Consider the following 13,637-nt stretch of genomic DNA (forward strand, 5'->3'; position numbering starts at 1 on the left):
GTTTGTATATAAACTTAAAGACCAGCTAACAGGAATGAACGGAGTAACTAGTAAAAATTATGATTCATCCGTTTTGAAATAAATGTAACACTTCTATCTTTTATGTGAGAACTTTTTAATATTTATTTCAGATAATAGAAATATAACTTTGGGATCAAGGAAAATATGCGGTTAAGAACCACCAAATTGGGACTTAATTACTTAACAACCTGAATTAAGTAAATAAACTAAAGTTTTGCACTAAAAAAACATAAACTAATAACTATGCTCCTTGTTCATCTATTTGAAGAAATTTGTCAATCCAATCCAAACCATAAGTTCCTTCAGCAGAGAAATGAAACAAATCATTCATGTCAATGTTAATTTCAGTGTCTTCATTTTCCAAATTTTCTTCTCTCATCTCCTCACTTGGTGGCGTTGTACCAGCAGGAGTTGCTGGAAATTCTGACTTCCTCTCCTTGTGATTTACTTTTTTGCTCAAATGAGAATTCCAGTAATTTTTTATCTCATTATCTGTTCTTCCTGGGAGTCTTCCTGCAATCAATGACCACCTTACAACAAAATGGCAGCTTAAATTAGTCCTAAAAACTAACTTCTTTAAACTGTAAAATGACAGCTCTGTTTGAATTATCAACTGAAATTGATCAATTAGTTAATCAAGCCTCATATTCACGTTTATCGACGATATACAACTTTCACAATTAATATCTTTAAATATTTATTGTTAAAAGGTACTCCTTCTATTTCAAAATATATGGCATTCACGCTTTAGGAAAATTTGCTTTGACCACAAATATCTCTCAAATACGATAAATAAAAATTATAAATATTATACCGTTGGATTCGTCTTGAAAAATACTATAATAACATAATTTTTTAAAATTTTCTATCAACATATATTGAGAGTAATTAACGGTCAAAGGTCGACCTCGAACATCATGCATGCCTTATATTTTGAAACGGAGGGAGTATATAAAATTTGATATTTTGAAAAAAAATACATTGAACCAAACCTATAATACTCTATAGTTCAGAAAAAGGTCAAAAGTGACATATGTACAAAGTGCAAAAGTAAATGTTGGCAAATATTTTAAGACAAATAAGGTATTCTCTCCGTTCCTATTTGTTCTTCCTACTTTGACTCCTTTTCTTTTTCAGAAATATTTTACATAGAAAGAAGAAATAGGAACGGAGGGAGTAAATAAGAATGAAATACTTTAGTTCATTACATATATACTTGTAGACTTATAGTACAATACTACTTGGTTATACATTATGATTGAATGCTTGTTAGTTGCAATTCTGATTTAATTGCTCCAATAGATATATTGTGGTCATAAGGTGATTCAGATATTGACTAGATTCTAAACGAATACTAGTAGATTATAAAGGACATATGTATGAACATAATTCAATACCTATTGCCAAGAAGTTTGTGAAGCCTAAGTATTAAGTCCTCCTCTTCATCAGAAATATTTCCCCTTTTAATGTTTGGTCTTAGGTAATTCAACCATCTCAGTCTACAACTCTTCCCACATCGATTCACTCCTGCACATTTCGCAAATATGCATTATTTCCTATCAAAAGATGCATAATTAAGGTCAATAGAAACATATATATATATATATATATATATATATATATATATATGAGTTTTAAATACCAAGGAAAATTCATCACATATATATCTAAAGAAGCGAAAGTTGAAGTTTATATTCGTAGTGTAAAAAACTTTGCATATTACAACCTTCTATTATTCAATTACAAGGACCAAAATGTCCAATATATCATGTGATGTGTGTATTTTAAGTATGTCACAGTTACAAAATTATCAATGCTGACCACGATATGCTAATTTTGCTAATCTTATATTGCTAATAGTAAGAGAGCCGCTTGATTCATAATGATTATAACCAATTTTTAATCACAATATTTCTTAAGTAGGACATAAACTTGTGTCTTGTAAGTGTTGCATATTGAATTACAAATGTTGTACATTGAAATTAATTTTTCACCATCTTAGATGATAAATAGTATGATACCTTGACTTTCATGTGTAATATTTGTAATTCTATGTAAAGTTTTTAAGGTAATATAAAGTTCCTTTTAAGGAAAGAGGGAAATTGGGGATCCCTTCTTATAAAGGGTGAGACTCGATCCCAAAATCTATGGGATCTGAGGTCATGCCAACACCACTAGGCTATCACCTACTGTTCAATTCTATGTAAAGTATCTATGACTATATGAACAAACATTTATGGTCGAATATATATACAATCAACAAAAAATGATGAATTGTGGGAATATCTTCCGATAGTACTGCACCATCGAGTAAAGATGGATAAAATACCAGCTTTGAGGGCCACAGTTTTCCATTGCTTAGCACCATATTTTTGAATATAGTCAGACAACTTTGTATCTTCTTCAGCAGTCCATGCTCCTTTGTTCACTATTTTTCTCTTCCCAATGATTTCATCACCCTTCTTTAGTGCCATTTTTGGTGCCATAATAAGCTTGAGAGAAAGAATGCGTGAGTCAAGAGTGTAGAGTTGAGAAAGGAGATGTTTGGTCAGTTAAGTATGAGAGCTTATAACTTATAAGATGTATACTTTGTAGGTGAGCACGTGCAGAGGTAGAGATAATTAATGTTGGGTTTAGGAAGTAGAAACAATCTCATCTACCTTTCTTATGTTCTAGCTACCAACTATAGTATTAGTAGTATACTCACTATGTTAACTTAGAGGAAAGGTGTTAAGTTGGTGCAAGTTTGGTTGATTATCTAACCTTAAACAAAAGGGAAAGGGGAGTTATTGATGAGTACTAATTTTCAAATGGACTAAGATTTGGACACTATTTACACTCAACAAATGTACCTATTTACATCAAGTATTAATTACGATTGTTTATCGTTTAGTTTTGGTAAAATTCTACAAGCTAAGATGATTATCAAGATTAGGGCTAGCAATGAGTTGAGACAGCTCGCGAGCTACTCGAACTGGACTCGGTCAAAGCTCGACTTGAGCTCGAACTCGACTCGACAGGTTAGCGAGTCTAGTCGAGTCGAGTCGAGCAACTCAATACTCGACTCGAGAAACTCGTGAGATACTCGAGAAACTCGTGAGATACTCGATAAAATTTTATATATATAATATATATATATATATATATATATATATATATATATATATATATATATATATATATATACTTTTAATTTTGTTAAGAAATTTTAACTTTATTTTTTTTCTATAAAAAATACTTGTAGTTTTCTTTTTTAAAAAAATGAAAAAAAAAGTGTACAAAATGACCAAAAAGCAAAGCAAAAAATTTCTTCTATAAAAAATAGAACTATATCAAATGACCAAAAAGCTTGAAACGAGTTCGAGTTCGAGCTTGAAACGAGTTCGAGTTCGAGCTGGAAACGAGTTCGAGTTCAGCTTGAAACGAGTTCGAGCTCGAGCTCGAGTTCGAGTTCGAGTTCGAGTTTCGAGTTCGAGTTCGAGTTTCGAGTTCGAGTTCGAGCTTGAAATTTTGAAACTCACGAGTTTTCTCGAGTCGAGTCGAGTTTGAGTATAAGTTTTCGAGTTCGAGTCGAGTTTAGTCAAACTCGAACTCGACTCGCATCACTGCCAGCCCTAATCAAGATCATATATTGAATCCCGTTTAAATCATTATCCTTGTAACATTTATAAAATAAAATTTTAGAAGAGCATAACATTAGTATGTTGCCACGTTACTAATAATTAATTCTAACATTGATGAATAATAAAAATTTTATTATAAGGTTTCCTTTTTTTATGTATAAAGAGGCACAAGAGGTAGTAATGTAAATGTCTCATATATAGCTACTTCTTTTCTTTTTTCTTTTTGATGATGATGATGATAAAAGCGCAGTAATCCGTTAGCTCTCATGTTTTTTTTTTTTTTTAATAAGGTAAGGAGAAACCTTGACAAGTTGGGGAGAATAAAGGAGATCCCAACTTGTCAAGAGTGAGAATGGATCCCAAGACCTCCTGAAACCGGGAGGGAAGCACTAACCACTAGGCTATCTCTCACTCTCCTGTTAGTTCTCATGTTAGTTCTTCTTCCTCTTCTTCTTTAATGTAAGACAGGTACCTAACTTGTCCGGGGTCATATGTAGGTTCATTATATGGTTTTCAATTTCTAATTTTGGAAATTATTAGAAGTTATCCTATAAACTCTTAACAAAGTAAATATTTGAATATGTCAAATGAGAAAAAAAAAAGAGATAAAGCTTGCTTTTTTTTTAGGTAGGTAAGATGAAAGATCCTATTGAACTGGCATTTCACCCAAGTATAACCACTCAAGTTTGCAGGCCAGACTCTCTAAAAGGGAGGGGGATGGTAAGGAAAATCTCACCAACAAAGAGCTCCTAGTGGGCTTATTTTCCATAGGCAGGTAACAGTGGCCACTTCTGTAGTTCTTGTAATCCTTGTCAAAAGGTACATTATTAGAGAGTATAAAAAAAATACATATACATGATCTCTTTTAGTTTTCTCTTTCGTATTACTGCTTTATTTGGGTAATGAGCAACTACTCACTACTATGCTTTAGAGTGCTTTCCCGCTATGCCAAAATGGCTAGCCTTTATAAAGGCTTCCATCAACGACACAGATGATGGTAGTATCATTTACAGTCTATTTCAGGTAGGTTGGTGATGCTGAATGGTTAATGCCTAATTAGTCATATAGTTTAATTTCCCCGACTCCTCTCCCATATTTCAACAGTATCGTGTAGCTTGAGGATCAGTATGATTTATAAATTCCTATTGGAAGCTTAAGAAGTTTCAACCGATGTTTAAACTCCCAACACACATAGTCGCGATAACAATTGTGCAATCATTTTTGTGGATAATGTGATATGTGATAGTTTGCAACTAACAAACCTAAAATTACACATTACAAGACCAATTATGCCCCGAAATCCAATTGTTATGCTCTCCTAATCTCAAATCATCTAAAACGTTTCTTATTTACACGATATCAAAAACATATCTTTGACCATTAATAGATATTTTTGATCGCACATTCATTAATATTTTTAAAAACTTATTATTCCACATAATATTTTTTATATATTTGCGAAGAAAAAATATAAAGTCAAAATGGATCAACTTTGAAATTGAATAAGTGAAATAATTCCCAAAAAATATAAATGATCCAATATTTTGGAACTGATGGAATATTGTAAGTAATATGGCAAGCCTAAGTATGTAAACCTAAAATTGCAATGGAACAACCACACTCTGCTTAAGATAAACAATATGCTGAGGTAAGGCTGGAGAGTTGGAGTTAGGGCACTCTTAACTGGTTCGGTAGAAAGGTCAACTCTTGATCTTCTGTCACATTGCTTCTTCAGGATACCAGACATAACAAGGTTTGTCATAAGAAACAGCGCCACCCCATGAAAAATACTAACAGCACACAAGTAATAAGATGTATTAATGGTATCTTTAAAAAAGAAAAAAAATAAGAAGATTAGTTGTAGATTGTCATACATTAGTTTTTACAAAAAAGTGTAAGAGCGTGTTCACTATACCAAAGAGACATCGTAAAACCAAGGCTTTGTTACAAACAACCTTAGTCAAGTCCCCGTCTTTGCAATCAAAGATCTATATATCTTCACAGGATAAACTGGAACTTTGAGGACTTCCAGTATCCAGCCGTCAGTCCTTGATCGCTAGAACAAGGCGTAGAGTCCTTGAACCACACTTCATGACCAATCTACTTCCTGCTGTCAGATTCCATTTCTTAAGCCAAAACAAAAACTTGCTTCTGTGATGACACTTTCAAAGAAATCGCACTCCAAATCCCGGCCTCTCAATAAGATAGCGTACAGGATCAAAGCTTCAAGTACTGCAATCATCTGCAATCCACCATATTTTTCTCCATCGACCAAACATCTACCTTCTCCAGAGTTGGCCCAGCAAAACAGATACACACGGAACTATCAGCAGATACGAGCTCCAATATAGTTGATCTATAGAATGCCATAGTAATTCACTAGATCTATCTGTGTGCAAGTCCTATTTACAGTAAAAAAAGAAAATTCAAAGCCGCAAAATCTTGCCATAGATACTCTTCCTGTTTTTTTACCTACTCTTCCATCAGCTAATTCGATCCTACCAAATAGACCTAAAAGCTCTCCGCAGCATGCTGAACAGGGCAAAAAGAAACACCACAGTTACAAGCTTCTTAGAGGCAAAAACCCTGAGGTTCACTTTCAGTCCGTGTCTTATCAACAGCCTTGATATCAACAAGCGCACCGCTAAAAACCAAGAGGCTACAGAACACATCGCAGCTTTCAGGAAATCAGACATACCATACTCATTTACTACATCAGTTGGTAGTTCCACATAAGGACAGCTAACATCAAGTCCTCCTTGATATAGCCCCAAATTTTGGTTCAGCCAACTTGACATATGAATTAGAAGCTTTGCAAGCCAAGCAACCTCGTCATTTGATATGGGCCGCCTCAACCAATCGCCCTTGTAGTTATCATTGGCAACTAAGCCCTTACCAAACCTCCTGGGCTTAAATAGCTCATCACGGGAGTGTTGATGCTGTTCTGATCTTGGAGAGACAGGAGACTGCATCACAACATGATCGCCGAATAAACAGCGCAACTTTGGCTTCAAAGAGTGCAAACGTTGGAGGTTGTTCGCAAGATTATCACCAGAGATGGCCTGAAGTTCTGTTTCTGCTCGCAATATGAAAAGCTGAGAAACCATTGCAAGAGATTGTTTTAGCTAACGATAGCATCAACAAAAAGTACAACCGCAATACACAAACAAGACTTCTCGCTCTACTTCTATGGTCTTGTCTGGGAAAATGAGCACAGAAAATAAGACAGAAAACAGATGGACACGAAGATACCTGAAGCAGCTGAGAGCCACCATCTTCACCATCACTAAACAGTCTGAGGTCTCTATTCCAATTCTCATGTAAGAAGGATCCATCAGCATCACTCTCACTTAAGCCATCCTCCCAATCCTGCATATTATACAGGAGACAATTACATCTATAGATTACAGAGGTTAAGTAGATCCTATAAATTGGGAAGGAAAGAGATTTATTTTTTCAAGGTAGCGAGTATAGCACGGAGACTACTGTACCATATATCAAAGGCATATAAATCTTCAGTTACTTTGAAGTTAGATGGAAAGTGTCACAACAATTGTAAAATCAATAAGACTAAAAGGTCACAGAGAAAAAAAAAAAAGAAGAATAGGAAAGAATTCACCACAACCAAAGAATTACCTGAAGTTGCTCATGGATCTGTGGAACAAATTTATTGAGATTACTGAGTGCCAATCTGCCAGACAAAGCATTTCTAGAATGGAAAATGGCATCAACATTTTTAATTAGCTCCATTAGCTCTCTTGAAGATATTAATATGTCCGTCACCTGTTGAAAGAACACAAAATCATTAGAGAGCTTCAAAAAAGCTTCACACAAAATATATGCATCAAATAGAAACATAAATGAGCTTATTATAGATGGTGTGAGTTAAAGTAGCTGGTGCTATCTGCATTTCTGAAAGAGAGTAATCATTTGCAGCACAAACATAATTTTAGTCCTTTTCCTTGAGGACAAACAAGTGCCCAGGTAAAACCAGAGGACATGCATTGCAACAGTACCTCTGCAGCATCATGCAACATCTACCCAGTTAGTCCCCATCATCAAACCCAAATCCCAACGGTTCTTCCCCTCCCCTTTCCCCTGTTCAGAAGCCGTTTGAGGTCCACACAGGTGTATTATTTAGGAAAGAAGAGAAGGCGTTATCACAGAGAGATAGCAACATAAGGTTTGAAAAGTTGCATAAACATTCAACAGCAAAAAGCAGCTACCACTTAAACCCTGGATTAAGTTAAACGAGCTTTTATATCCATAACGCATATATCAGTTTAGGAGCCAGTGTTGCAAACGAGTCAACACCAGTCCAGTATCTGAGCATATGAACTTATAAAGTAAGCACAAGCAATATAGAAAGAGTAATTCATGGGCCATGCATCTCAAAAGATACTATCATTCTATGACTGAAACAATAATTTCACATGCGATGAGCGCTCTTAACGCATCTATAAAGATACAAGTAAGCAGGCTCGCAAACTTAATTTTTATATATGAACATGGATTACAGATTAACTATCACCCAAGCTTTCAACCAACGCAATAGAATCATCGGATACACAGCATACACAAGCTTAGCATGCATTTAGGCCAGTGGCCCATAACATCTAAGGACATTGGACACCTGTTATTCCCTCAAACTATCATGGCCCTAAAGGGCCACTGCCCCTATAAGAAGGAAGCTGTGAAGGACTATTCAAGCAGGACAGTTAATACTCTTAAGTGATCACAAAAGCTTCTGACAAACCTCTTCAGTACATTATCTAGGTGACAGCGAGGTATTATTTTACACAGTTACCCTCATAAGACTATAAAATTGAATTCAGCAAGTCTTGTGTTGACCGACTTAAATGAAGTTATTGTAAAACCACCTTACTTTTCTTCCCTAAAAGGATCACCTTTTGCCTAAGGGGGCCACTTTTACCTTAAAGGGATCACTTCTACTATAGGTAACCCCTTTGCATAAAATGTTACCCCAACTTATCATAGATTATTGTAAGATGGTATAACAATACCTCTGTTTCACAATACATGCAACATTTGCTTGTTTACGTACTCCAACACGCTTCGTTGGATGTTGATATCTCTAATTGTGCATATTTAAAAATTATAAAAAAAATTATATTTGGAATCCTAACATTGATGCAAAATAAAAAAGGACTCACTTGACTATCTTTTCCTTACATAATGGTAAAAGAAACATTGTCAAAGTTGGTTGATAAATAGTGCCTAAATGAAAATGTTGCATGTATTGTAAAACGGATGTAGTATAAGAGTTTGTAAATTGAAATGGAAATTAACAAATAAGGTATCACACTCAGCAAACATATTCAAGTTCCACTCTATAGCATAAGCAAGAAAATATATTATACTGCCTGAGACAAGCATTTGCAAGAGAATTCGAATGCATAAAGCCTAAACTCCACACATTCCACTGAATACAGGTTTCCAAATAATGGCTCAGTGTAATCATCCACATGAACTATTAAAGGAAAATAAATCCGCAAAAGATAGTTGGGTTCATCACATGATTTCCCATTACATGATGATCGACATCACCTCCTACGTCTATGATTACCATCACAATCCGTTTGGTAGTTGTTAATAAATTGCAGTAATGGGAATTAATTTTAAGTATAATGTTATTAAAGAAGCACTTTTAAAATCTCCATGGGGAGACATTTTTTCTTCATGGGCAAGCAATCTCACCCCTGAACTTGTGTTTTTGTCTCCAAGGGGAAGCAATTTTCATTACCACTCATTACCACCTACAAGGTGGTATTGGATGGGAATGAAAATTCAAGAAGGAACGTGGACACTTTAGGATAAATTAGCATTACCATGGGAATGAAAAATGATATTTTTCACAAATTTACACACAAATTCATTCCCATTACCATAATTTATAACCAACTACCAAAGGGACCGTTAGGGTCTATGTTCCCCTCCTTCCACTCTTTTGCTATGTTCCCTTTAAGAACATGTCAAAAGATAAGAGCATAGGAGAGAAGCATCATATTCATGCTTCACCACACAAACACCATCGAAAGAAGCAGCCATGATAGCAACCACTCTTGATTCTTGTCACTACAACTTCTCCTTCATTGGATAAGAGCTTGCATTTTTATTCAAGTTCTTGTCATCAACACTGCTAATCCATCCTCACAGGAACTTTAATTATACTCTAACAACAGTTTAGCATAAGCACCTCACACTATGGAGTAAGGTGAATCGAATAACAAGGGGGTTGCACCTCATGCACCATGGCTTGCTCAAGATAGTGTGAAATTGCGAATAGCACTTCATTGCGAATCACACCATCGCGTTGGAGGAATGGTTTGAAAAAAAATATGACTAAAATGTTGAAGAAATTATCTCAATCAAGAAATTATGCCCAATAAGCCAAGACGAGTAAGTAGCAACATGGAAGCATGTCACAAAGACAACTAAAATAGAAATCTCTTTTGTATTTTTCACAATTTTCAGCTACTTTTACCGAACACAAACTTATTTATCAACTCAACACTTATACTTTGAACATCTACAGTCTACCTAGTTACAAGAATAAGTTATCAAATATGTTGCTTCAGGAAAAATTACATGTTGGCAGCCATTTCTACTTCAAGGAGATCAAAAAGGGTTACAAGTCAAGCATTAAAGCGTGAAAGGTCCTCTGATTTCCAAAAAGTTCCCTCCCCTCAAAGATTAAAGAATCAGCTATTTGATACTACCAGCAGAATGTGTAACACTGTTGCATCACTACTGTAAATGAATCCTACCCCAGAGATTGTAACATTAGCAAATAAACAAATTACTCCCCTCAATCCTAAAGATCATATAGGACAAGCATCATACATGCACATAACAAACCTCATCCCATATTGGTATTTATAAGCTTCGAATGAGCACTGTCAGATAGAACATCTGATTATATGCGCACATTGTTCTCATAAGTGAAAGCGAAGATACATATGAGTATATAACACCACAAAAAGACAAATTTCTATATGAGACAGCATCATTCCCTTCCACCACATTATGCGAATTCTATTTTGACAGCATAGAACCATTAAAACAAGCCAACTCGCCTTGCATCAGCCACATCAGCTTAATATATCATAGATGTCAACTGAGATATTTCATGCCACCACATATGTTGCCCAAGAACCCCAGTAGGTGTTAAATTCTCAATACTGGCACTCGGGACAGAGAAAAACAGAGTAATTGTGGCAGAAGGATGCAATATGAGAAAACCTAATTCTCAATCCAGTTACGGAAGTAACAGCTCACTCTCTCCATCTCTGTCTAACAGATACAAATTACAAAGGCCTAGATGTCTTCCACAACTATTAACCACCCATGCATATAAAGATGAATCCATAGCTTCCTCTAATTTGAAAAAAGCTTAAAGCAACAGATAAAAAGTAAGATATATGAACAACTCCATTTTCATAAGGAGTTCCATCAAATCCCAACGCATCCACGTGATTGAGTTAGCGACATGCAATTTATGTTGATGATCTTTATGCTAACGCTAAAAAGTAAGTCACTAAAAGAATGAAACAATAAAAATAACAGTTCTCTGGACAATCAGTTCAGCAAATAAAGAAGTGAAGATAATACAAGAAGCTGAAATACATGAGACATACCCTTGATATCATCTGGACAATCAGTTCAGCATCAGTATGAAGAAACTTGTGGGCAAAACCAATGAAATGCATGACCAACGAAGTGTAGAAAAGATAATTGGACAGCACATAGCCTTGCCAAGTGATCGAATATTGTGGCTGGTTGGGGTCACCACTATCTTTGTCTGATCTTATCTTTGAGGCATCTGCCATTGCATCAAGCTCAGCGAATTCTTCCTTGCGTAGCTTCCACGGCTCAATATAATTGATCCAGACAGAAAAGACCTCAGAGATATTTTTCATAGAGGACCCCATCGGACAATACAGAAATGTCCTCAGTATGAATCTATACAACGGCCTTTGGATATAGGAATTCCAGGAGCCACCAGATGGCAAGCTAGGTAAAACATAAGGAACCTCTCTAGTTTTGATAAAATCACTCGAACCCAACTTCTTGCACAACGGACTACCATACTCAACATGCTTGGACCCATCAGTAACCACTGCGGAATTCAAATTCAAGTACTTCACCAACAACTTCACCACCTCTCCCAACCCCGACGCTGGGGGTGTCTCACCCAACACAGAGCGAAACGGAAATGACAAACCAAATGATTTGCACACATTGACAGCTAACGGCGAGAAGTCACTATCCACTAACCAATAATTCACCAAGGTCTCAACCAAGAACTCCGCACGCAGAACAACAGAATCATCACAGCTCGCGGAGTAATGAAGAAGCGAGCTACGATAAGGCTGGTGATGTGAGTTCACATCATCCATCGGCACGAAAGCACGAAGATAAGCATACAAAAGCTTCAAGTACAGATTACAATCATTCTTCTGCTCCGAGGGCCGTTTACTACTACTCGAAATCACGGGAATCGAAGAGGTCCAGTTCTCCAACTTAGATTTCCTACTAGTCTTAACCGAAACAGTTCTAGAATTGTCACATTTCCCTCTACAAACAGGATAATACGCAAACCAAAACACAAGATACTCAAAAATATTCAAATGAACCTGAAAATTCCCCTTAATTTCATCCTCTTTTATCCTCCCCTTAAACAAAGGACACAAATCAGATAAAATTCGACAATCTCTCTCACTAGTAAGCAAAAACCTAACCCACTCAGGCAACCTTTCAACAGGAAACACAAATTTAACAAGTGATAATCGATCAACAGCAACAATTAAGTTCATTAGGGTTCCATGAGGAGAGAGAAGATTAAAGAGTTTACCAGCAAGGTCAGAATCATTAGAAAACGACACCGTATCGATCCAACCAACAGGAGAAGTCGGACTTTGCGAAGAAGACGAAGAAACGTCGAAGCCGAAGAACTTGCAGAGAAGAGCGGGGAAAGCAAGGGAGAAGAAATGGCGGTTTTGATCGGGAGAATGAGCTGTGAGGTGAGATTCGACGGCAGAAACAGCGGCGGAAATTTGTGCCGGAGAATTAGCTCCGGTGAACTTTCCGGCGAGGTCGGAGGATTTGGATTGGGAGTCGAGAGAGTAAGAATGTGGCGTCATCGAGAAGTGATGAAAATGGCGGGGTTATGGAGAAATGGAGGAGAGAGAGAAAAGGGTTTTACCGTTTTAGTTAGGGCACAGAAAAGGGAGGGTGGTGGTGTGGAGGTGTGATGGGGGAGAATTTTTTAAATGGGAAGAGAAGCAAATGGCGCGTTCTTTGTGAGGAAGTGTACGTGGCGAGCTATGCGGAGGAGTGAGTCAGTGAGGGCCTGAGGCTGAGGGGGTTAATGAAGTGTGAATGTGCACTCTACTACGCTATCGGCTATCCACATATGCGTGGGATACGTATTCTTGAGCCCACTCGTCAGTCGTCACTGTCGTCATCGGTATAAAGACGAACCGTGAAATTTAAAATTTTTGAAGTGAGAAGAAATCCGGTCTTCACCTAGAGGCCCTTTAAAGATCAAACTCCCCTAATTTTTCATTTTTTCGTAAATATTTACCTTTGATATCTTGATTTAGTGGTTAAAATTGAGGTGTTGTTAACGATAAGTCACATGTTTGAATCCCCCTCTCTTATAATTGAACGCTGGACAATAATAAAAAAACATGGAAAAAACTCACTAATTAATTCAACCCAATCCTGTGCAATTTTAATACCGTGTTTATTATATATCAGTTGTATTTATTTGATACTTCTTTCTCCCTCCTTTACTTCTACTTCCCTCATAACCACCACCTCGCCAACACTACCACCACTTCTAGCTACCCCACCCCCCTCATATTCTTACAATCCCCACCAACAGTCCGCCACCCCTCCATCCACCCCATGCAGGCCACAATCCCCCTATCCTCTCCCCCTTCCCTCCCCCCTACTATCCCTTCACGC

General features: G+C 36.6%; 2 protein-coding genes across 2 annotated transcripts; both read right to left on the reverse strand.

Moving 5' to 3' along the window:
* Window positions 1–252: 252 nt before the first annotated feature.
* LOC104884133 (transcription factor MYB114-like) lies at window positions 253–2,553 on the reverse strand. The gene is made up of 3 exons (XM_010668729.3): window positions 2,351–2,553; window positions 1,419–1,548; window positions 253–551 (listed from the first exon to the last, which is right to left on the reverse strand). Exons 1-3 carry the CDS (start codon window positions 2,505–2,507, stop codon window positions 263–265), a joined length of 576 nt encoding a protein of 191 aa, XP_010667031.2. The 5' UTR covers window positions 2,508–2,553; the 3' UTR covers window positions 253–262.
* Window positions 2,554–5,439: 2,886 nt separating this feature from the next.
* Window positions 5,440–13,020, reverse strand: LOC104884132 (hypothetical protein). Its single transcript, XM_010668728.4, has 4 exons — window positions 11,303–13,020; window positions 7,281–7,427; window positions 6,897–7,013; window positions 5,440–6,739 (listed from the first exon to the last, which is right to left on the reverse strand). The coding sequence occupies exons 1-4, from the start codon at window positions 12,806–12,808 to the stop codon at window positions 6,143–6,145; spliced, it is 2,367 nt and encodes a 788-aa protein (XP_010667030.2). The 5' UTR covers window positions 12,809–13,020; the 3' UTR covers window positions 5,440–6,142.
* Window positions 13,021–13,637: the final 617 nt, after the last annotated feature.

Source organism: Beta vulgaris, chromosome 5 (genome assembly GCF_026745355.1).
Source record: "Beta vulgaris subsp. vulgaris cultivar EL10 chromosome 5, EL10.2, whole genome shotgun sequence".
Taxonomy (NCBI): Eukaryota; Viridiplantae; Streptophyta; class Magnoliopsida; order Caryophyllales; family Amaranthaceae; genus Beta; species Beta vulgaris.

Bases quoted from the DNA above. Each gene is read 5' to 3' on its own strand.
- LOC104884133 (XM_010668729.3), bottom strand. From the start codon at position 2,507: ATGGCACCAAAAATGGCACTAAAGAAGGGTGATGAAATCATTGGGAAG. The intron at 1,549-2,350 runs GTATTTTATCCA...CGAAATGTGCAG, and splicing joins AACTGTGGCCCTCAAAGCTG to GAGTGAATCGATGTGGGAAG. The intron at 552-1,418 runs GTATTGAATTAT...TTTTGTTGTAAG, and splicing joins CACAAACTTCTTGGCAATAG to GTGGTCATTGATTGCAGGAA.
- LOC104884132 (XM_010668728.4), bottom strand. From the start codon at position 12,808: ATGACGCCACATTCTTACTCTCTCGACTCCCAATCCAAATCCTCCGAC. The intron at 7,014-7,280 runs GTAATTCTTTGG...TATAATATGCAG, and splicing joins AGATCCATGAGCAACTTCAG to GATTGGGAGGATGGCTTAAG. The intron at 6,740-6,896 runs GTATCTTCGTGT...ATGGTTTCTCAG, and splicing joins GTGGCTCTCAGCTGCTTCAG to CTTTTCATATTGCGAGCAGA.